Source organism: Nelumbo nucifera, chromosome 5 (assembly GCF_055504915.1).
Source record: "Nelumbo nucifera cultivar China Antique chromosome 5, China Antique-T2T, whole genome shotgun sequence".
NCBI lineage: Eukaryota > Viridiplantae > Streptophyta > Magnoliopsida > Proteales > Nelumbonaceae > Nelumbo > Nelumbo nucifera.
In genome coordinates, this window is record NC_142653.1 from 47,002,259 (window position 1) to 47,027,607 (window position 25,349).

At 38.8% G+C, this 25,349-nt stretch overlaps 1 protein-coding gene across 6 annotated transcripts in view; it reads right to left on the minus strand.

The window, feature by feature from the left end:
* Positions 1-345: 345 nt before the first annotated feature.
* LOC148791522 (wall-associated receptor kinase 5-like) overlaps positions 346-25,349 on the minus strand; it is a 33,653-nt gene continuing 8,649 nt past the window's right edge. For 3 of the 6 annotated variants that reach the window (XM_088888101.1, XM_088888106.1, XM_088888105.1), the window contains 3 exons: positions 7,547-8,401; positions 2,303-2,467; positions 346-1,661 (listed from right to left, as the gene is read on the minus strand). In XM_088888101.1, the coding sequence (XP_088744227.1) occupies positions 472-1,661; positions 2,303-2,467; positions 7,547-8,401 (2,210 nt within the window). In that variant the 3' untranslated portion in view covers positions 346-471. The remainder of the gene's footprint in view (positions 1,662-2,302; positions 2,468-7,546; positions 8,402-25,349) is intronic. The other 3 variants (XM_088888104.1, XM_088888102.1, XM_088888103.1) reach the window with 3 other exon arrangements.

Genomic DNA, 25,349 nt, shown 5'->3' on the forward strand with positions numbered 1-25,349 from the left:
ACCTTCTTTGCAGTGTTGGGTTTGTTGGGGACTACTACTAAGAGAAACACTCAAAGAGGCCTCGGAAGTGTTGAGAACCATAGGAGAGTGTGTTGTTGGTAGGAAGTTCTTCAATTCAAAATCTATTTTCAGCTTCCAAAGATCGCCATTTATATACGAGGCTGTATCAGAACTAGAGTTTAGAGCTCTACGTGGGTAATTAATATATATGACTTTGCAATTTGGGGTTGTATGCCAATGGATATGTTTGGAACATAACCATTATCAAAACGAGCTGAGCTAATAAAATGCTTACACAACAGCTGCAAATCAGAAGAGAAAAAAAGGAACTCCGATTATGTGCAAGGAAGACTGCTCAGATTTTGTTATTTCTCCATAAATATAGAATTTTCTTTTGAATTCAACAAACATAGGAACACATTATTTACAAATACCATATAGGATTAAACCTATGGAATTCCTTAGGTCAACTCAGCGAGGGAAACTCATCGACAATATCATTTCTTTTTCCAAAGAAGATTGAATAGATGTATCGCCAACACGTTGTCTTAGTGGTACATGATAGCGTTCCATGGGTTTAGATAATAAGCTCATACTTTCTTCTTCTATTGGTTGAACCCATGGGTGCTTTTCTAACCTCAATCCTTGTAGCTCCGATGCAACATTTTTCATAAAGGGCCTTTCTTCACCATTTACATTGAGGCATCTTTTAGCAAGCTCAGCAACTACAAGAAGATCTTCAATATTGTCCTCTGTCAAAAGCTGACTTTCAATTAGTTGAAAGAGACGGTTCTCCATCATTGATGAAATGAAGTATGCAGAAAGATTTCGTTGTTCTTGTGATCTTTCAAAAGAAAGAGGTGTTTCTCCTGTTAAGAGCTCAACAAGAACTACTCCAAAGCTGTAAACATCACTCTTCTCTGTTAATTGACCTGTGTGGAAATACTCAGGGTCCAAATAACCCAAGGTCCCTTGAACCAATGTGGTTATTTGAGTTCGATCCATAGGAAGTAGCTTCGAAAGTCCAAAGTCAGAAACTTTTGCTGTACAATTTTCATCTAATAGCACATTTGTGGATTTGATATCTCTGTGGATGATTGGTATAGAAACTGCAGAATGTAGATGAGCAAGTGTACTAGCAATTTCTGTTGCAATCCTTAGTCGGGCTTTCCATGAAAGAAAGATGCCATTCTTTTTATGAATATGATGAAAAAGGGTTCCATTGGAGACATATTCATAAACTAATAAAGGCACCTTAGTCTCTAAACAACAACCCAAAAGCTTTACCACGTTTCGATGGTTAATTTGAGTAAGAATGATAACTTCATTTATAAATTGCTCAATCCGGCTCTCATCCATTATTCTAGACATTTTAATGGCAACAACTTGATGATTAGGTAAAACACCTTTGTATACTGTGCCTTGCCCACCTCGACCTATGATGCATTCTTGATTATAATTATTGGTTGCCAACTTTAGCTCTTTAGATGAAAAGATCTTTAAGAGATTTGAACCTCCCATTGAAGATAACTGCTGTTGTAAAAGCAAGCCACCATTTCTCTCAAAAAATTTCTCTTTTAATCTCATGTGTTTTCTCTTCCTTGTAAGGAAATATAACCAAGAAATGCAAAGGAGTAAAACCAAGATGCCAAAGCTTATACCTGCATAAAATATATGTTGATTATTGGATAAAAGAATTGCGATAGGAGAGAAAGGAGTCATATATGGTGATTGTTAGAGGGTCCAATATACGCCTGTCCCTTATTACATGCAAATATGAGAACCCATATTAATATTTTTTATATTTCCAAAATACATGTCAATATGATATAAATGAGAAATAGATACCAATTAATAATATAAAAGACCATTATACTACCATAAACGTTACATCTTATGGTTTACAAAAATATAATTTTATATGTTGCTATCCTCACAATATGTGTTAAGGTGTAGCATGCATGATGCAACTAGAGAAGGGAGAAAGTTGCTTTCAACATGCTTACAGAAAGAAAATTTTCTTTTTGAAAAGTTAAGATATGAAATTTATTTAAAAACAAAAACATCACAAAGGAATGGGCCCTATAACACAGAACCCAGGCCCAGAAACGCCCAAAGAACTATAAAGCCACCCAATGAAACCCCCGACTACCTATAAAGGTGTATAACATGACATAGTCAGGAATGGGCCCTATAACATTCACGAAAAAATTTTCCTTTGTTTTGTCATGCAAAGGCCCACAACTAATGTGATTGATTGAGCAAAATGTATTTAAAAGACTTTAGGACAAAGAACAGGTACCTGCTATGACCTTGATTATAGGGAAAACTTTACTCTTGCAACCTTGGCCATCTTTCCTACCATCACCATAACGACCTTTGGGACAAGAGCAATGGTAGGATCCAATTGTATTAGTGCAAACGCCTACACAAAGATTATTACTTGGATCTTCACACTCATTTATGTCTAGCAAAAGAATGAGAATAAACAAAACATTAGCTATAATATTATATGTGCTATAGATTTTACATCAAATCCTAAAATGTCAGAAGTCAGAGAAGAAAACTCTTATTTTAATGAGACATAAAATCTGAGATAAATATTGTTAAATAAATTTATTAATCACAATTTTCTAAACTAACTATAAAAAAAAACACAGTACCAATACAAGCGAAACGGTATGCATACGTTTGCTCTGTGAGATAGTTGAGCGTAAGCATCGATCGATCGACACATTGTAGAGATGATATCAAGTTCATAAGAAACCGATATACGCAACATGTAAAATTCATGTGTTCCGTAGCTTTTCGTATGTATCGGCTGATACGGTCTCGTATCGGGTCGTTTCGGATCTGTATCAGTCGATACGTGCTCGTATGGGACCGTTTCGAATTTGTATCGGTCGATACAATCCCGAAATACGCCGATACAAACCGACTTTTGTTCAAATAATCTATATTTAATACCGAATCTCTCTCATTAATGTCTTTTATTACTTATCTATTTAAGTTTAACTTCTTCATTAATTAGTTAATTACTCATATATTTAAGGTAAATTTAAATTTAAATTTGAATTTTAGTGCCTAATTACAAATCTCTCATTAATTCTATAAATTAATGACTCTCTCTTTCTCTCTCTCGTTAATTTCGTTTTGTTAGTGTAAAAACTACAAACATTAACAATAGTAAGCCTCAAACACTAGTCACCAGATTTTAATGCACATAATTTCACCACTAAACAAATCCAATTTGTTTGGTGAAATTACATGCACTTTTAGTTTTAAGTCAATTGTTTTTCTTTTCTTAGTGGTGCTTACTAATAAATGCTGAAATTAATTATTAAAATTTATATATTAATAAATATTAAGATAATTATATCGGTTATTTGAAAATTGATGTATATTAGTTATGTTTGTTTTTTTCACATTGTGGTTATTCCATCATTTTTCAATGGCTACTAATTATGTATCGATATATCACATTTTATATAAAAGTTAAATTATGGTTTTTTACATTTAAATGATTTATTTACAATCATATAAAATTTATAATTTTTTTGAATTTTTTAACATATTTATACATATCTAAAATGTGTCCTGATGCATCTATTAAAATTGTCTTTTGGACAGGGCGGATACATGTCGGAGATTCCCCGTCCCCGACAGGGCCAGGGATGAGATTGAATCTTCACCTTGATTTCGGGAACGGGTCCGCGGGGACGGGGAGTGCGTGCCCCGCCCATACCCGCCCCGTTGCCATCCCTATTGCTACCCGTTATTATGGCCCTACAATAAGAATAAATTTCAATTATGGACTGGTTGTTTTGTTTTCTTGGTTATAGTGCATTTTACAAAGGCTACATGTGCTTTTTACCATCTGCTAGTAAGGTAATTGTCTCTCGTAATAATAGGTTTGATGATACAAAGTTCTTCGTATGTTGAAGTCTCTGTTCCACTAGTTGCTACAAGTTTACCCACATACATCTCTGTGCCATTTTTCCAGGTCCCTAGTGATCTGCACCTCCTTCGATGGGCCCCTCCACTAATGGGGCGCCAATTCAACTTTTGCACCCTATTGCCATTAGGCCCAACACCAGTCATGTTGTAACTTCTCTTGGTTCTTTAGATTGCACCCAGGTCCATCTAAGCCCATCTTAAATGCACATGCACCTACTTCTGAAGTCTCTGCTCTTATTGCACCCAGGCCCATTTGAGCCCGTCTTACATGCATCTACTAATGATTCTGATCACACACTCACCACCACAGAGGTTTCTCCGACTTGCTGATATTGTACGATGAGCACCTACAGTCATGGTTTTTAAAAACGAACCGGTGACCAAACCAGTCAGGGGTCCGGTTACCGGTTCAAATGGTCTGACCGTTCGACCCGAACAGTTAGCCTGTTCTGATAATAAAAATAAAAAAAAAAATTAAAAAAATTAGAAAATGATTAAAACCGTTCGACGATTAACCATCCGATTCAGCAGTTTACTGACCAAAATCAATGGTTTTAGGGGGAAAAGCGGGTTTAAGGGAAAACGGAACTGGTCAGGTGGCCGATTCCTGATTTTTCCGGCCCGGTCCGATTTTGAAAACCATGCCTACGGTACCTGCCTCACATTTTAGACAATTTAGCAACTCATTATGCCATGCCATGCCTGAAGCTCTTCTTGTCGATGCTGCCACCACCAAGCCCACTAGTTACTCCCTTGCATCCAAGTTCCCAGAGTGTCGTTAGGCCATGCAATGTGAATACAATGTATTCGTCCAGAATTCCATGTGATCACTTGTTTCACCACTTCCACAGGTTAATATTGTTGGGTGGAAGTGGATTTTTAAATTAAAGAAGAATTTTGATGAATCTTTCGCTCATTACAAGGCCCATTTAGTGACCAAAGAGTTCACTCAAGCTTATGGGCTTAACTATACTACGACTTTCAGCTTAGTAGTTAAACCCATCACAATAAGAATGGTACTCTCTCTTGTTGTCTGTAATCATTGGCCCATCAAACAATTGGACATTCACAATGTGTTTCTCCATGAGTTTCTTTGTGAGGAGATCTATATCGCGTAACTGCCCAATTTTGTGGACCCCTCCAAGCCCAACTTTGTTTGCAAATTACATGAAGGGTTGTATGGGCTCAAATAGGCCTAATGGGCCTAGTTCTATTGGCTATATTCTTGTCTCTTGCAACTGGGATTCCGTGGCTGCACATGTGATCCATCTCTCTTCCTTTAGACTTCAGCTAGTGCCATCATTTACGTCTTGATCAACGTCAATGACATTATCATCACTGGGAGTTGTGCCTCTGCCTTCCGGTCCGTCATCTCCTCTCTCTCTCTCTATATATATATAAGAGCTTAGCTTTGCCATCAAGGACTTGGTGGATCTCCATTTCTTCCTTGGTGTTCAAGTGTCAAGCATGCCCACCTCCTTGTGAGTGCATAGTTGTTCTGTTAAAGAAAGCCGATCTTGCTGATGCTAGGTCCATGCGAACTCCCATGGTGGACTAGTTCAACTTGAGGGGGGCATGTAAGTGATAATGAAATGTCCGAGACGTGCCAAACAAACTGGGCTCTATATGGGCTTTATCTCTGTTTTATCCTAACCACCTTCTCAACTTAATTATCTTCAATGTATTCTACTCTAAGTCTAATTGTATTACCTTATAGGTCTCAGTAGACTGAGAACCCATTCTTTAATCCCATACATATTGTTATTCATAATTCTGACTGGTGTTTTTTTTTTTTTTTTTTTTTTAATTCAGATTAGCACCATGCCAGTGCCACATCAATCAGGACATTCAGACTTTGCCTCGCAAAACAAGAAACATCAAATTGTTGATGATGTTTCTTGACAACCCCTGATTTATGTTTCTAATAAAAACATTCCTTTTTATTTAATGAAAACAGTCTCAACCAAGCAAAATATTAATGACGTTTTAAATAAAAGTAGCTATTGGTACCACAAACCTCTAAGTGCCTTGCATAGAATAACTTGGCACAAGAGGTCAGCCAGAAACATGATACTAACCATGTGATTTATACATGCATAATTAGGTCTTGGGATGGCATAAGGTATTCCAGCCCAGACTTTCTACTCACTTTTTCTACCCACTCTCTATTGGTCGAATTGTAGCTATACATCTCTCAATTCATAATAGAAATGTGTGGTTCCAATTCACAGTGGGTATGGTCACAGTATTCCTTTGTGATCCCCTAATCAATATAGACAGGTCAGTGATGAGAATAAATTCATAAGATTATATGAACTGTTTTTTAATTGGGCTTTTTACCATTCAATCCACCCCTAGGTGGAGCTACTAGTAGACTAGGGGTGGACTGAATCCTGTCCGTGGATTGATGTCAAATTCACAGGCAGGATGTGATTTATAGGGGCTAGGAGGGGGTTGCAAATTAGATTTCTGAGGGGGATTGCAGTCCAAAAATCCCTTTTTAATTTCCATGACTGATCGATGTGCTTATGTTTCATTGTCAAGTAGCAAGAGAGTGATGTAATCACGGTTGCAGTAGATGTGAACCTTCAGGAATGAAGCCACATGCAAGCTCCACCTATCCAAATTTTATAGTGAGGAAAGCTGCCGCCACAATTCATTGGATACTTTGGTTTTAAAAAACGACCTGAAAAACGGAACCATTCTGACCAACAGTTATTCAACAGATTTTGGTCAGCACTGAATTTAGAGTAAAACGGAATCGGCTGCCTGGACAGTTCCCAAGCCGAACAGTCCAACCGTGATTAGAAAACCATGTCGGATACAACAGATCAAGACTCTCAAAGGAAGCATGTTTAGATAATAGGAAGATGGGACAAAGAAACGAAAAATGTTATGGATTGGGAAGCAGAAGAATAATTGAAGATTAATGGGAAGTAGGATTGTACATTTACATGATGGTTTGGGTTGGCCACATGATTCCTTCACGTTTGCGTCAAATTAATTGGGACCATAGGCCTTGTTAAGCGAAATTAAGGTAGGAGACTTATGACAGTTCTAATCGGGCTAAGTCAAATTGAATCCATCTCCAAGCATTATTTTTCAGTTTAATTATGTATTGTCTAATAAATTTGTATTAAGAATTACTATTTTATTATTATTTTATAAATTGAATTTAACCGGATGTTGATTTTTATTAATAATTTATATTTATTAACTAATATCTTAAATGCATGGGCTTGCCTTTAAGACATTTCCATTTGGGGAGAGCATGTCTAAGTCCAGCCAAAATATTATTTTTGGGTTATGTATTGTGAGATAAATTTGTATTATTTTTTGATAGCTTTTAAAGAAATTATTTTTATATTAATAAACTTTTAATATTTTAAATGAACCAAGCGAAGTGGCTTTTAAAATTAAATTTTAATCCATTTACTGAAATTTATTCAAACCTAAGTGGGCCTCTTCTTTTTGTTTGGAATGGGTTTGGAGCAAAGGAAAGAATTTATGTGTGGCATATAGTATAATAATAAATTAATTGCTTCAGTCTAAAAGAAGAAACTATAAAAATAAAATTTAAGATAGTTACCTTGGCACCCATCAGAGAGGTAAGGATTGCCGAGAAAGCCTTTCTTACAATTGCAAAGGTATCCAGGGCCATTAATGGAGTTGGTGCAATCAGTGTTGTTCCCGCATGCATAATCAGACGGTACACTCTGGGCTTCCTCACAGGTCTTGTTTCGAATTGCCCAATCAAGTATTATTGGAGTTCTAAACCCAACATTTCCAAGGTAATCCACTTGATTACTCAAATTCCATATATTGGATGCATTTGAAAGAAACCAGTTTTGGTCGAACAGAAAGGCAATGCTGCATTTGCTGATATTCTGAGTATAGGCTGTACTATATTCGTTACTAAAACTGCGAAGCGATAGCAGAAATGAACTGAGATCCTTTGGTATCACGGTCTGGCAGCATCCAATGCCATCACAAGATACATTCGTCAACTCCGTGCCATAAGGACAGAATGAAATGCACCCAATGTGGAAGTTGTTCTTTTGAATGTAATCAGACATGACACCTTGTGTGTTACAACCAATGGCCGTAAACTTGTTCAGGGAGCTGGAGAATCTGTACGCATTTGGCAGTAGGGTCCGTATAGTGTATTCTGCTGGGCCTACATTCTTCTCCTTGTAACATTTTACCGCTGCAAACATGGAGAACGTCAGTTGGCCTTTTAGCGATATGTTAAGAACCAACATGTCATTGAACCGACTTCTGTACATTATCAATTGCGGAGGGTAAGTGGCTGTATTGCAGAACAACTTGAATTCATCTCTGTAACAGGTAGGATTGTCTCCAACGAGGCCAAACGGGTATGGGATGTTAACACTACCGCATTTGCTTTGGCAGCCCGGCTTGGTCTCTGGCGATTTAGAGAGGGCTGTGTTGACATTAAAAATTCAAAATTCCCATCAATTGTATTGTTGTAAGATGAGGTGAAACAGCACAGTACTGTAATATTAAAGCTTTCTTTCTTGTGGAATTTCCTTCTTCCCTTTTGTTACGAGAATCTATTCATATTCTTCCCCATTTGATAAGATGATTATCGTGATATATAGTGGGATTCCCATTCCCGCAGGGAAGAGAAACAGTGAAATTTTCATATATACAGTGAATCACATTCAACCCTGTTATTTTAAAATGATCTGAAACCCCCAGTGAGCTTTGATAACTACCACCTGGGCTTTGATCACTATGATGCTGCAAACTACATGATGCCAAAAGAATTTATTAACCAATCGACTGGCATCACGAAAGTGATAACCAATCAAGTGTTTTTTCATCAAAATTCACGGAAAGTTTTGATTGATCAAAAATTTTTGTTATGATACTGAGTTGACTGGTTACAAGTTTTTCCGATATCATGGTTGAACCCTTGCTTGAAATATATAAAATAAAGTATGACCAAGATTAAATGATCCCATGGATAATAATATATTACAAGCTTATATAAGTGAGTATAATTTCTAATTGTCGATAGAAAAACTTGGATTACGTGATGCAAATGATGCCTATGGCGACAGCATTTTCCTGCATGACGTATGCTTTGAAAATTGTAAATATTATGTCCTATTTAAGAAAAATCTCACTCACACAACTCTGTAACACCAATCCAATTCAATCATAAGGTAGCAATCATACCCAATAGCAGTTGATGAATATGGTTTGAGTCATCCACTGGATCAATTAAGGGTGTTGCCAGGGGAGACATGGGCCAGATGGCCCCTTTAGGACTTAAAATTCCCATAATCCTATTTATATTTGACTTATATTTTGGCCTCTACCATCCATGTTTATTAAATATTGGCCCCTCTAATCCATGTTTATTAGATTTTGATCCCTTACCAAAACATCATGACTCCACCTTATTAAAATCAGTTAAGTTTTGTAGTAACAAGTATCAATTGGGTCTCCATAATACCACATCCTGATCTCATCTAAGAGCCAAGTGCCACTGATTTTACCGCTAAAGTGGTCGGATTAGGTGCCTGTTTGAGAGGGCTGAAGCTTCTTTGAACTGCTTTCACTGACCGGATTTGGAGATGCCACTAAGAAGCAACAACAGTTGAAAGCCCTGTTTCTGCCTAAAAGACTGCTATTTTGGGCTTTATGGGCTTTTAATAACCAGACAGCTTACGAGCTGTTTGACTCCCACCTCAAATCTAAAAGCAACTCTTGAAAGCCCTTCCAGAGAGTTCACTTTTGCAAATGACACACGGTTTTGGTGCATGGTTGAAACCAAGAATCACTGCCTTTGGGAGTCCGGATCTCCTACACTCGAAATATGTGGGCGGGGTTCATTTCTAATAACAAATGAACACGTCATTGTGTTCAGTGTCAGTTCCTTGTTTGGAGTTCAGTGTCAGTAACACTTCTTTTTGTTCACATTTGTTCCAAATGTCGAAACCCTTTCTTCGAGCTTCAGCCATTAACGATCAGAAGAAGACCTCCTTCAAGCTTCAGCGAAGGGCGAAAAATCTATATAAAAACACTCATTTGCGAGTTTTATTCTAGATTAAGAGCGGGATTTGGAGGTTTCATTCAAAACAAATCTGAGTTTTATTCTAGTTTCAGTTCAAACCGAGTTTTCTTCTTCCACCTTTGGTCAAGAGCAAGATTCAAATAACCAAGTCACAGGTTTTTCTTCATCCCGAACTTGAATATTTCAATATCAACTTGAAGGAGGGTTCCATTGTTTGGAGTCCAGAATCGGTTACCACTCCTTTTTTATTCACTTTTACTCTTGTTTTCTCCATTGTCTCCATTGTCTAGAGTTTCATTCCAAAACTTCCTTATATTTTCTCCATTGTCTCGTAAATACTCTCCCCACGTGTCAGTAAAGTCTGCCCCTGACTGTCCTCCCACAGCCACCTGGTAGTGGTACCCACCTTAACCTGATCCCAATCTGTTCCACTCTGGTGGCATTGGATATACCATCAACGTCAGCAGCGGAAGAGGATAATATGCCGCTTGCGCAATCGGAGAAGGTGGCAGGAGTGGAGCTAGGACCCGGTAATAAAACTGTTGGGTCTAGTCAATTATGAGACATTGACACATGTTACAGCCCATATTCCTTTGGCCCATTGTTTTTGTCTTCAAAGCTAGGGTTATATCTGATCTATGCAGTGTGTTGAAAACAGAGAGTAAAAAGAGAGAAATCAGAAAAACTGTGTTGTAGATTTTCAGTGCGCAGTATTCATCAAACGGCCAGAACATTTTGATCCATCGTCCGATCGAGCTGAAACTTAGACAGCAGGTGGAGACTTATTGTTCTTCATTCTGAACGGTTAGATCTTTGATCGGAGATCTGAATCGTTGTTTATTTGAGGTCGAACAGAAACAACTCGCAGCTGGTCGGGAAAAGAAAGTAGCTCGTAGCAATTTTGTGGCCTGAACAGTAGCCACGTTTGTGAGATTTTCAGACTGTTATTTTTACAGTTTTTGGTATTCTTGTGTATATGTTTGAGAATTTGTATTTGCTCTAAATTTGTGAGCATATTGTGGTGTTTGAGTTGCTGTAATTGTTACCTCAAGTTATTAGTGGAGATTTTGGTTGGGTCTCTTTGGCCCCATGGTTTTTACCTTTCACATTGGAAGGGTTTTCCATGTTAAATATCGTGTGTCTCTCTATGTTTGGCTTATGATTGTTTCTAGTTGATATCTTACTTGGGATTGTGCTAGTTGAATATCTACAAGTTTGGTTATTTGGGAGAGAAATAGTTTGTGGATAAACTTGGTTTCTACCCAACAGAATGGTATCAGAGCCAGGTTGATTGATTTGGTGTAGCTATGGATATTAGCACAAGTAGAATGATAAATTTGAATGGCACACTTTATCATTTGGGAAGAGCAAGATGAAGGATCTTTTGTTTGTTAAAAGTTTGCATTTGCCTGTATTTTCTTCTTAAAAGCCTAAATCCAAAAGTAATGAAGAATGGGCATTTGAGCATGAACAAGTATGTGGATTTATTCATCATTTTGTTGATGAAAATGTGTATAATCATATTCAACATAAGACACATGCAAGATCATTGTGGAATAAACTTGAGAATTTATATGCTTCTAAGACTGACAATAATAAGTTATTTTTGCTTAAGAAAATGATGCAGCTCAAATATAAGGAAGGAAACTCCATGGCTGATTATTTGAATGAATTTCAAGGAGTGATTGATCAATTGTCAAGTATGGGCATAAAATTGGATAATGAGATTTTAGGTCTCTTGTTGCTTGCCACTTTACCGAATTCTTGGGAAATTTTTCGTGTTTCACTTGCTAATTCTACCTCTGATGGTAATGTGACTTTGGAATATGTTAAAAGTAGTGTTTTGAATGAGGAGATGAGAAGAATGTCTCAAGCTTCATCTACACAGTCCGAGGTTCTTGTCACAAAAAAATAGGGGGAGAAGCAAACATAAAAATGAAAGGGGTAAAATTAAAAGTAGAAGCAAGTCAAGATCAAGACACTAAAATCTTGAGTGTCATTATTATGGAAAGATGGGACATATAAAAAAATATTGTTACAAATGGAAAAGAGAAAATAAGAGTGCTAATAATAAGTAAGGGAAAAAGGAACATGAAAATAATGATCATGTTGCTATTGCCACTGATGATGATCTTGTTCTTGTTTATGATGATAACTTGACAAATGTTGCTTGTCATGAGACAAGTTGGGTGATTGATAGTGGTGCCTCATTTCATGTGACTTCAATAAAAGATTTTTTCACATCTTATATTTCAGGAGAATTTGGGGTTTTGAAGATGGGGAATGGTGCAGTTGTTTCGGTAATAGGCATTGGAACCGTTTGCTTAAAAACCAGCGACAAAACAAAGTTGATACTGAATGATGTTAAGCATGCTCCTAGTGTTCACTTACATTTGATTTCTATAGGAAAGCTTGATGATGATGGTTACTGTAACTTCTTTGGCAATGGAGAATGGAAACTCAATAAAGGAAATCTGGTTGTGGCCCGAGGTAACAAAGTTTCTAACTTATATTTGATGAATGTTTCTATCTTTGCAAATTCTGTGAATGCAGTTAATGGTGACAGCTTATTAGAATTATGGCACAAGAGGCTTAGTCACATAAGTGAAAAAGGGCTTTGACTGTTTGGCCAAGAAAAATGTTTTGTCGGGTTTGAAAGGTGCGACGCTGAAAAGATGTGTTCACTGCTTGGCGGGGAAACAAAAAAGGGTTTCTTTCAAGAATCATCCTCCATCCAGGAAAAGAAGGTTTCTTGAATTAGTACACTTAGATGTTTGTGGTCCATTAAAGGTAAAGACACATGGTGGTGCACTTTATTTTGTTACTTTTATTGATGACCATTCAAAAAAACTTTGGGTTTATGTTTTGAAATCCAAAGATCAGGTGCTTGATGTGTTTAAAGTTTTTTAGGCTTCAGTTGAACGAGAAACAGGAATGAAACTTAAACGCATTTGCACTGATAATGGTGGTGAATATTGTGGTCCATTTGATGTGTATTGCAGACAGTAGGGCATTAGACATCAGAAAACACCTCCTAAGACTACTCCGCTGAATGGTCTTGTAGAAAGGATGAACAGAACACTAGTGGAAAGAGTCAGATGCTTATTTTCAGAGGCAAAATTACCCGGATCATTTTGGGGTGAGGCATTACTCACGGTTGCGCATGTTATTAATTTGTCCCCTACTGTTGCTTTGCAGGTGATGTTTCTAGCAGAGTTTGGTATGGGAAGAATGTTTCTTATAATCACTTGCATGTATTTGGATGCAAGGCTTTTGTACATGTGCCGAAAGATGAGAGGTCTAAGTTAGATATCAAAGCAAGATAGTGCATCTTTATTGGGTATGGTCAACATGAGTTTGGCTACAGGTGTTATGATCCAGTTGAAAAGAAACTCGTTAGAAGCAGAGATGTGGTCTTCATGGAGGACCATACCATTGAAGACATCGATAAGGCAGAGAATGCAAGTAATTCTCAGAGTAGTGGTGATTTGACTAATGTTGACCCAGCTCCTTTGACACATGTACCAGATGTGGTTGAGAATGATGTGGAAGCTAATGATCAACATAGTATAGAGGATTTTGATGTTTCCTTAGATGATGATGCAGTTGAACAACATCAGGCTTCTACTATTCCATCTGATGTTTCACTTCGGATGTCTACTAGAGACCGAAAACCTTCCACCAAGTATCCTTCTGACCAATATGTTCTTTTGACTGATTGTGGGGAACCTGAATGTTATGATGAAGCTATTGAAAGTGACAACAAAAATGAGTGGCTCAATGCTATGAAAGATGAGATGAAGTCTTTGTATGACAACAACACCTTTGAATTGGTAGAGTTGCCTAAGGGCAAACAAGCTTTAAATAATCGATGGGTTTAAAGGTTGAGGACAGAGGAAAACAATTCACAACCATGATTCAAAGCTAGATTGGTTGTCAAGGGCTTCAGTCAAAAGAAAGGTATTGATTTTGAAGAAATTTTCTCACCTGTTGTGAAAATGTCATCTATCAGTACTGTGTTGAGTTTAGCTACAAGTCTTGATTGGGAAGTTGAGCAGAATGATGTGAAGACGACATTTCTCCATGGTGACTTGGAGGAAGAAATTTATATGGGGCAGACTAAGGGTTTTGTAATTAAAAGAAATGAGAATTTTGTTTGTAAGTTGAAGAAGAGCTTGTATGATCTCAAACTAACTCCTAGAAAATGGTACAGGAAGTTCGAGTCAGTCATGATTCAACAAGGCTACAGGAAGATTACTTCTGACCATTGTGTATTTGTTCAGAAATTCTCTTATAATGATTTCATTATTTTATTGTTGTATGTTGATGATATGCTCATTGTTGGTCACAGTGCTTCCAGAATTGACAAGTTAAAGCATGAATTGAGCAAGTCTTTTGCAATGAAAGACTTAGGGCCTACGAAACAGATTCTTGGCATGAGAATTTCACGTGACAGGAAAGCTAAAAAGTTGTGGCTGTCTCAGGAAAAGTACATTGAAAATTTACTTCAGCGTTTTCACATGGAAAATGCTAAAGCAGTACGTACGCCTCTTTTTGCACACTTTAAGTTATGTAATGGATAGTCTTCCTCTAGTGGTGAAGAAAAGAGAGGCATGCAAAGTGTTCCTTATGCATCTACAGTTGGAAGCTTAATGTATGCTATGGTTTGCACGAGGCCAGATTTGGCTCATGCAGTTGGTGTGGTTAGTAGATTTCTAGCTAATCCAGGTAGAGAGCATTGGAATGCTGTGAAATGGATTTTGAGATATCTCCGTGGTACTAGCGGTTTAAAGCTTTGTTTTGGATCTGAAAAACCTGTGCTTGTTAGTTATATAGATTTAGACATGACTAGAGATTTGGACTCAAGGAAATCTACATCAGGCTATTTGATTACTTTTGCAGGGGGAGCTGTGGCGTGGAAATCTAGATTGCAAAATTGTATTGCATTATCCACCACCGAGGCAGAGTTTATTGCTATTACCAAAGCTTGTAAAGAGCTTCTTTGGATGAAGAAATTCATGTAAGAACTTGGATTCACTCAAGAAAGGTACATACTACATTATGACAGTCAGAGTGTCATTCATCTTGGTAAGAATCCAACATTTCATAACAGATCGAAGCATATTGATGTAAGGTATCATTCGATTCGAGATGTTTTGAACTCCAAGTTGATTGAACTTGACAAGATTCACACTGACAAAAATGCTGCTAACATGATGACAAAAGTGGTGCCTCAAGAGATGCTTGAACTGTGTGCCCGAGCAGTCAGCCTTAAATTTGGATAGTTGCTTTTTGAAGTGTCTCCCTTCTCTCATGGGCTGGAGGGGGAGAATTGTTGGGTCCAGCCCATTATGAGACATTGACCCATGTTACAACCCATATTCCTTCAGCCCATTGTTTTTGTCTTCAAAACTAGGGTTATATCTGATCTTTGAGTGTGTTGAAAATAGAGAGCAAAAAGAGAGAAATCAAAAAAACTGTGCTGCAGATTTTCAATGCACAGAGTTCATAAAACGGTCGAAACTTTCCGACCCACCGTCCGATTGATCTGAAACTTGGATAGTAGATGGTCGACTCAATGTTCCGCATTATGAACGGTTGGATCTTTGATCGATATTCGGAATCGTCGGTTATTTGAGGTCGAACAGAAGTAACTCGCAGCTGATTGGGAAAAGAAAACAGCTTGCGTTAGTCTTCATCAAACATTCTGATCAAGGGTCATCTGTGGTCCGATTTGGCTGAAATTTGGTGGGCTTCTTCGGAACTCGTGGACCTACTATCTGAACGGTGGAGATCTGATTTGGAGCACTGGAAGTTTGTGGCCTGAACAGTAGCCACGTTTGTGAGATTTTCTAACTGTTTTTTTCACTGCTTTTGTTATTCTTGTGTATATGTTTGAGAATCTGTATTTGCTCTAAGTTTGTGAGTATATTGTGGTGTTTGAGTTGCTATAATTGTTACCTCAAGTTATTAGTAGATATTTTGGTTGGGTCTCCTTGGCCCCATGGTTTTTACCCTTCACATTGGAGGGGTTTTCCACGTTAAATATCGTGTGTCTCTCTTTGCTTGGCTTATGATTGTTTTTGGTTGATATCTTGCTTGTGATTGTGCTAGCTGAATATCTACAAGTTTGGTTATTTGGGAGAGAAATAGTTTGTGGATAAACTTGGTTTCTACCCAACAAAACCTCCACTAGGGTCTGATAATGAATTCCGATTGTCGGCGGTGGTACAAAATTTATGTTCGGGTACAGATAATGAATTGCCGATGCGAGGTTATTGATGTAAGGTGATGGATAGTGAGCCTCAATGATGGCACTGGAAAGCCACCGTTCTCATTCTTGCTTTCCGGATACTTCTTCCCTTTATCATTCAATTTATAAGAGTACTTCAAAACTCCATTTGGTTTTCCATAAATAGACCGAACCTAATAAGTAACGAACCAAATGGATTCATCAAGCTCATCCACGAGATGTTTGAACGGGACACAAACTTCTTCGATGCTCTTATATCCGAAGATGATACCGTTGCAGTGCAAATCAAATTCGATAAAGACGTTATCGCAATCAAGAAAGGAGATATGTTTGAGATCGAATTTCGTCTCATGATTCCATTTGGGGTTTTTGTCTCCATTTCTATTTATTGGTGTTTTCTGCCTCTACAGCCGAAGTGATTGATTTTGCCATGATTCATCGTTGACGATGGAGATGACAGCATAGATGGAAAGCTTCTGGAAGAAATTGAAGGACTTCAGATGTCTGCAGGAGACCACTTTGAGTTGGAGGTTATAGGATTCCATGAGCAGTTGACCTCAATATCTAGAAATCTGACGAGGGTGGTGACAGAGAGCTGAAACCGGCTAGACGTAGGGGAAGATAATGAACAGTGTCATTGTCCTTCCTTGATATTAAAAAAAAAAGTAACTTTTTTCTATTATTTTATAAAAATATTATCTTTTATTGGTTTTTAGGGCGAAAAGTTGCCCTTACTGTGAACCCCTAAAAAGTAAAATATTAATCCAATGGAAGTTTCATCGTTTAATCCCACTCCTTGCGTGTGGGTGTCCACACTCTGAACAGAAGACATGTTAATTTGTTATTGGAAGTACACCCCGCCCAAAAACTTCGAGTGTAGGAGATTCGGACTCTTTGGCATGCCTGAATTCGCACCTTTTTATTTGGGCCAATTGTTGAAGCTACGTATAGTGCTACACCCATTCATTCAATGGATTAATAAATCCAATATTTGGGAATGGCTTTAGACCATCATTGCTTTGAAAAGAGTTCATGTACAACAGAACTTGGCATATGATGTGGTCATGACTCAAGTTCAGCACACGTGGATAATTTGGAGAAGTGACACATGACTGAATTGAAGATTGATACATAGTTGAAAGCAAACAAGGAGACTTTTGAGATGGCATTTGCTCATCTGGTCAAAAGAGTTAACATTGATACACACCACAATCCTTAGTAGGAGAAGGGCATGGGGGGAATGCTAACCAAACCCACCTAAATAGCCCAAAACTCTTTGCTTGGCAAACCCCTAACTCAACCATTGGTAGCTCTGTAGACCAATGGGTCCCCACTAGAAAACAGTACAAGAGCACTCCCTAGAAGGTATGTAAGAACAAAGTGTCATGGAATGACACAATAGGGTGCTTGGCTAGAGGTTTTCTAGATGTTTCTTGAGGTTTATAGCCAATTTTACATGTTTGTGGAGTGTTATGGAGTGTTATGGGGTGTTATGGGGTGTTCTGAAGTGTTCTCCATGTGTCTAGAAGGGGTTAAATGCTGGTGGATCTTTCTACAACTTTGTAAAATAATTCGGGTTTGTGTGGAACAACCTAGAGGGGTTGAGAGCAATCCAAACTTCCTCTAGAGTTTTCTTGGATCTTATGGAAAAGGCATTCCCTAGAAGAGTGTAGAAGGTAAAATATTCTACATGTGCTTCTAGATAATGCCAATTGTACATAGTTCTATAGGATTCTTGGAGGGGGTAGTGTATAAATAGGGGTGGGTCCCCTCCTTCATTTGCAAGAGGCTTCCAAACTGTAAAAAGCATCCAAGTTGTAAGAGCATTTTTTGAGTTGTAAGCTTTCTTTTAGTGCAATACAATCTCTTCTTATAATACTTAATACTTAGTGTGCTCTTGTATGTCTTGGTGTATGTCCTTAGCAATTAAGCAACTTAGCAAGAAGGGTCTTGGGCGTGCAGTTTGGCTGACTTGCTTGGAGTACCAAGTGAGTGCCACACAACTTTAGTCAATGGGAGTAGTTAGGTCATGATAAGTGGTATCAGAGCAACTTTGCTAGGAGTGCGTGGGAGCTTGTGTGTGGACATAATGTTGGACAAACTCGACAATAACAAGACACACAAGTGGGAGAAGGGCCACTCAAAGGAAACAAGGGAAGCATCAAGGGACTTCATTGCTGCATTGGAGGCTAGGATGGTGAGGTTGGAGCTTGCCGTGGGAGACATGCAAGACAAGTTCACAGACATGGGTAGTCGAGTTGATGGCCTGGAGGGTAGGCTGGTGGAGCTCAAGGTAAACATGGGAGAGGTCATAGATCTTGCTTGGAATGTGGAAGACAAGAAGTGGGAAAGGCTGGAAGCCAAGATGATGGGAAGCCTGGTCAAGGTCCAAGCTAATGTGGACAAGCTGAAGGCAGACGTGGTGCTCTATAAGAAGCTGTTAGCATAGGATGAGGTGGGGACTCTACGGGACATGCCAAAGGTAAGGGCACCTAAGCCACCTCACTTCAATGGTGTCAGGGATGCGTGGACATTGGACAACTTCCTATGGCACATGGAGCAGTACTTTGAAGCCATGTACATAAGGGATGAGCAAGCCAAGGTACGTGTTGCCACTAGGTACTTAACCGACACAACTGCCTTATGGTGGAGGTGGCATGTGCAGACATGGAGAAGGGGTAGTGTCACATTGACACTTAGGATAAGTTCAAGCGGGGCATGAAATGCCAATTCTATTCAAAGAATGTACAGTACTTGGCGTGGTGCAATTTGAGGAAGTTGAAGCATACTAGGTCGATTAGGGACTATGTACGGGAGTTCTCCACACTCATGCTTGAGATACCTGACATGGATGACAAGGAGTTGTTCAACTTCATGGATAGACTCCAATCGTGGGCAAAGATTGAGTTGCAATGCAGGGGCATGCAAGATCTAGCCACTGCCAAGGCCGAGGCAAAGAAGTTGGGGGAGAGCAACATAGGTAGCTCAATGGAGCCCAAGTTTGCAAGGAGTGGCCATGACATAGGTGGAGGAGTTCACCATAACCATAGGGATGATTGGGGCATGCAAAGTGATTACCAAGGCAAGGGGGACCCAAACCAAACCTCAGGATGGCAAGACCAACCTGCCTAAGTCAGGGGAGGGCACTTGGTACACTAGTGGCACAGATGGGGAGCAGAAAGACGATCATGGGGAGGCCAAGATGGGAGTCACTGTAGTTACTTTGCAGTGTTAAGAAGATGGACAAGCCAGCTAAGGGAGTAGCCAAGACCATGATTAGGTCAAGGCTGATGTATGTTGAGGCATTGATCAATGGTGAAAAGACCCAGGCCATGATCGACACAGGGGTGACTCACAACTTTGTCTCAATTGGGGAGGCAAAGCGCATAGGCTTAGAGGTTAGAAAGAGCATGGACACGATCAAGGAAATTAATTCCCAAGAACATGAGATCGAGGGCATTGTTCAGGGGGTAAGCATCTAGCTAGGGAGCTGGCAGGGTGCCATAGATGTGACCGTGGTGCCAATAGATGACTACTAGAAGATATTAGGTATGGACTTCTTCAAATTTAAGAATTGGAGTGACGCAACTGTTGGGCATTTCGAGGTTGACTTTGGTGGGGGTTCTCTCTTCGACAAGTTGAAGGAGGTCAACCATGCTGATTCTGGCCAACAACCGATGGGTCAATCATTTGAGCCATTTTTTCTTGCATAGTCTGGTTGCTCAATTGAGGCAACCCACTCTAGTGCTCATGTCAATAAGAGAGTAGGGTGGTTAGCTAAGCCGAGCTGTCATAATTATACAAGCTGAAGAGCTTATGAACATGAGAGAAATGTAGAATTTAAGAGTTGGGAGTGTGTAGATATCTTTACCTTGGGAAATGTGCCCTTATATGCTTAAATTTGGATTAGCTAAATGTGATGTCTATTTAGCAGGTTGTAGAACCAGCAATAATGTTTCATGTTAGTAATAAATTCATAAGCCCCATTATGAAAGGTGCAGATCCCATGTATTTTATTACTAGCATGGAACATCATTATCATCGATTCCACAGCCCATTGAACATAGACATCGCATTAAGATAATCTCTTTTCATGACCTAACTGCTCCCATTGGCTGAAGTCGTGTGGCACTCACTTGGCCCTCCAAACAAGCCAACAAAATTGCACGCCTGAGACCCTTCTTGCCAGGCTGCTTAAGTGCTAAGGACACACACCAAGGCACACAAGAGCACATCAAGTATTGTAAGAAGAAATTGTATTGCACTAGAAGAAAGCTTACAACTCAATGAATGCTCTTACAACTTGGAAGCCTATTGCAAATGAAGGAGAGATCCCCTATTTATACACTACCCCTTCCAGGAATCCTCTAGAACTATGTACAATTGGAATCATGTAGAAGCACATCTAGACCATTCTACTTTCTACACTCTTTCAGAGGGATGCCTTCTCCATAAGATCTAAGAATACTCTAGAGGAAGTCTTGATTGCTCTCAACCCCTCTAGGTTGTTCCACACATACCCGAATTGTTCTACAAGGTTCTAGAGAGTTCCCCCAGCACCTAGCCCCTTCTAGGTACATGGAGAATACTCCAGGACACCTTAGAACGCTTTGGAATACTCCAGAAACATGCAGAATCGGTTAGAAACCTCAAGAACCATCTACAAAACCTCTAGCCAAGCACCATATTGTGTCACTCCGTGACTTTCTCCCCCACCTGATTGTGTAATGCCCTCATTGCACTCAGTTCGCTAGTGCATCCCATTGTTTGATCAAGTCCTCGTCGTCGGTTGCAATCAACTCGTCTACTCATACATCTGATGCTTATGATGTAGGAAACCCCTTCCACTTAACTGCATACTCCACCCATGGAGTTACCAAAGTAAAAGTGGCCATGGTTTTAGCAATAATCTTTTCAGGTTCCCTGCCCTTTAGATATGTGGCCTGCATTGCTGCTATAGCTGCCTACTTGCCCCAATCTTGATCAGTTACCTAACCCTATCAATGTCCTTGCCTCAGCCTCTGCCTTCGCTTGTTTCGGCATACACAACTTTGTCCTTGCAAAGGACCTGCTTTCCGTATTGTGCTTCCCTTAGTTGTTTATCCACCCCTAGACTAGATTGGCCCCCATGGCCTTGCCCCACACCTACTTGTAAGGCTGATAACTTCTTCGCTGTTGCAGCCAAGGAATGCTTGGGGCCACAAGTCCAACCCCACTGTCCTCATTCTACATCGAGCTTAATTAAGGATAAAGGGACAACCCATCCCTAAAACTAAGCCACGAAAAACACAACATTGGCTTAATAACTCCAGGACATATGCCAAAGGCTTGATGCAATTGAGAAAAGCCATCAGGTTAGAAAGAGTATAAGGGGTCATTTGGCAAGTCTTTTTGGGAAGATCTTCTGGTAGCTCTGACAATGAAAGAACATATTGAGCTTTTGCATGATGATCTGAGGAGCCCAAAACTAGTTTGGAAAATACACGTCTTTTTGTGTGTCTTTCCATGTCTTTCCACACGAGAATAAAATGTGAAAGACATGAAAAGCTTCATTTGGAGCTTCCTAGAATTAGACCAAAATGGGCTTCTCGAATCTTTTCGGCTCTTTGGCCTTTGACGGTTAGATCTTCTGTAAACCAAATGGGAATAGACTGAAAATTGGTCTACCTGACTTGTAAACAATTGGAAGACCGCGCAAAAAGATGCACCAAATGGGGAATAACTAGAGCCACCAAGCTACTTCTACAAAAGTCCATGTGATTAAGGAACCAGTATTTACAAAGGAGATCCTGGAGGATCTTTCCCCGACCAAGTTTAAAGTGCCCCATTTCAAGAAATATGATGGCACCATAGACCTTGTTAACCACCTAGAATGATTCAAGGCTCTAGTGATGCTCCATAGTGCCATCGATGCCATTATGTGCATGGCCTTCATTGTTACCCAAGTGTGGCCCAATCTAAGAGTGGGTTGAATTGGGTTCTAAAAGGATATTGCCTATTTTTCCTTATCTATCGAGAATGCAAAAACAATGTAACAGAGAGCAAATGAACTAATAATATATGCATTGATCCCAAGATAATATATATATATATATATATATATATATATATAGATTTGTAGAGATTCATTTGTTCTTAACCTACATATCCACTCCTCAGGCACACCTTATGAGAGTTTCAACTCCACTATTTTATTGGACTTCTTAAATGCGAACAAATTATTTACAATAACTGAATGGCTTCATATGTGCAATCACAACAAATATAATAATAAACAATAATTTTACTGAATAAAATTCCTCTAGAAGGCTGATATGAAATATATAATTAAACTATTACAAATGCAAGAGAATGCACTGGTACTGAAACTAGAAAAGAGAGAAGATGCTTGGTGAGAAATAATCAACCACAAATAGTTCTTCTCTCAAGAATGAAACTCTTCTTAGCACAAAGTCTCTTCACACTTTTCTCTTTCTATTTGCTTTGTTTTCTTTGGACTTTCTTTCTCAAAAAACTTCCAAAACTTTCTCCTATTTTTGTTCTTCATTTGAAACACTACCTAAATAACTTTGAATCAATGCAAAAGCACTTGTAACCATTATTGAGCCATTGGAGGATGATCTTTCTCCTCCTTTAGGAAACATTCAAAAATGAATTTTTCAATAAAATTAATGGTTTATCCAAAGAGGAGATAATCGTTGGTGTTTCAAATGGTCAAAAAAATCTCATTCTCATTGTGAGGTAGGCGACTGACTAGGCCATGATAGTTTTACTACTATGTGTGAGAAGGAATCTCTTTTCTCTAGTAGTCAACTGCTACCTTTTTATAGTCGACTACTATTTGCAAGGTCATCTTGGTTGTCACACATAGTTGACCATTGGTTAGTGCTAGTGTGACCCCAGACTTGACAACCTTGGGCAATCGACTACTACCTTCTAAGTAGTCAACTACTAGGTGACACTAATATCAATCATCACAATTAGTCAACTACTAAGGGTGCCTCAAACATAGAACAATAACCAATCTAGTGCCTCAAACATAGAACAATAACCAATCAACTCCTAAAGTTTGATAATCAAATCCTTAGGCTTCCAAACATAGATTTTTCACATTTTTGTCTAAAATAGAGTTTATTAATGAAAGCCTATGAACTTTATATAAATTAACCATCACTCTCTATTCTTGTAGTAAACCAAAATAGTTCTGTACCTAACCCATGTAGTGCATCATGTCATATTATTACATTGAGTCCTAATAAATGTAAAAACAAACTTCATAAACTCCTAAAATTTGATTTCTTCACTTCTTCTTGTCCATGAGAGTAGATTTGCATTTCTTGGTTGGGTTCTAGCTTATTTATGGAATCACTTGAATTATCAACATACTTAAATTCTAAATCCACTGATACTATCAATGAGGTTGTTATCATCAAAACACATAAGGTTAACAATTAGGTATGACTTAAAGGATCAAGCGATGATTGATGGTGTAAAAAAAACTTTAGTACCTTATAGTGGGTAAGGATGTTAAGCCCTGCGAGCCTTAAGGCCACGTTTGTTTGGGTGGAAATTTGAACTAGGGTAAACTTTACACCATTGGTCGGTTTTACATTCATTTGGAAAGAGTTAATTTTACACCATAAATTGGTGTAAAAGTTCATTTTGAATTTTCTTTACACCTATAATCGATGTAATATATACATTGAATTTATTGATGTAAAACTAATGTCTCTTTCTTCCTCTTTGCCACTCTCTTCTCCTTCTCTCTTCTTCTTCTTCTTCCCCCCTTCTTTCTTTCTTTGTTCCATCATCACCATTGCTACCAGTTGCTGTGACAGATCTGAATCCGCCTTTGACCTTTCTCTCACTATTTGTCTCTCTTTCATTCTCTCTCTTTCTCTCTTCTCCTTAGGGGTGGATTTGAGTCGAGTTGAGCTGAATAGTATGAGGCTCGAGCTCAGCTCGAGACTATTTTACAAGGCTCGATCTCGATCTTCATTTTGAGAAAAAATTTTTTATAAAAATAATATATAAATATTTTTATTTAATATTTAAAAAATTAATAATTATAATATTTTTATTATATATATTATTTTCTATAAATTTATTATATATTTGAGTCAGCTCGCGAGCCTCATGAGTCAAGCTCTATTAGGCTCGGGCTTAGCTCGAAGCTTAATTGAAACCGAGTCGAGCCGAACTCAAGTAGCTCGTGAAGAGCTTGGCTCATGGCCACCCTTACTTCTCCTCCTCCTTTTTCTCTCATGATTCTTCTTTCTCTCTGACAGACTGAAATTTTCTCACAATCCAGAACCCACCTCCGTCCTTGAAACATGGGGGCCATGAGTACTCTGACTCCATGGACTACAACAACTTCCTCCCTTCTCACCTCTTCACCTTTTCCTCTCGCTCCAACTTCCCAAAGCACCTTCCATTTCTGTCATCGTCTCCACCTCGCCTCATTTGTCAATGCCAGAGCTAGAACCTCACCCAAGACAACCAGTTCATCCTCCACGACACCCTTGATGCTTCTGGGTTCGACACCCACCATGCCCGAGTGAGATTTCTTTCTTCTATCTTAATCTATGCCTTCATTTCCATTCTTTTATTCTATTAATCCATTTCCCAGAAGACAACCATTCTGTAGGAGATGAGAGACAGTTTTTGCTCTCAGATTAGTCATTTGTCAAGTGTGGAGAGGGAGACTAGCATTTGCATTAACAAGGAGTTGACTTGGGGACAACGGCCATCCACATTGCTACCAAAGATCATACCCTTATATTTCAATCTTCAAAGACATTATCAGTCGACGAGTTTGTTGATAGGCATTTCCGGTTTGAACCCAGAGCAGATCTGAACCAAAGGCGGTAGCGGCAGTGGTGATTTTTCTCTCTCTCACTCTCTCTCTCTTCTTCTTCTTCTTCCCCCCATTTTTCTCTCTGTTCTGTCACCGCTGTTGGCAATGGCAGATCTGAACCCACCTCCGACCTTTCTCTCACCATCTGTCTCTCTTTTGTTCTCTCTTTCTCTGTTCTCGTCCTCCTTTTTCTTCTTCTTCTTCTCCTGCTTATCTCCTCCTCTGTAGATCATCTT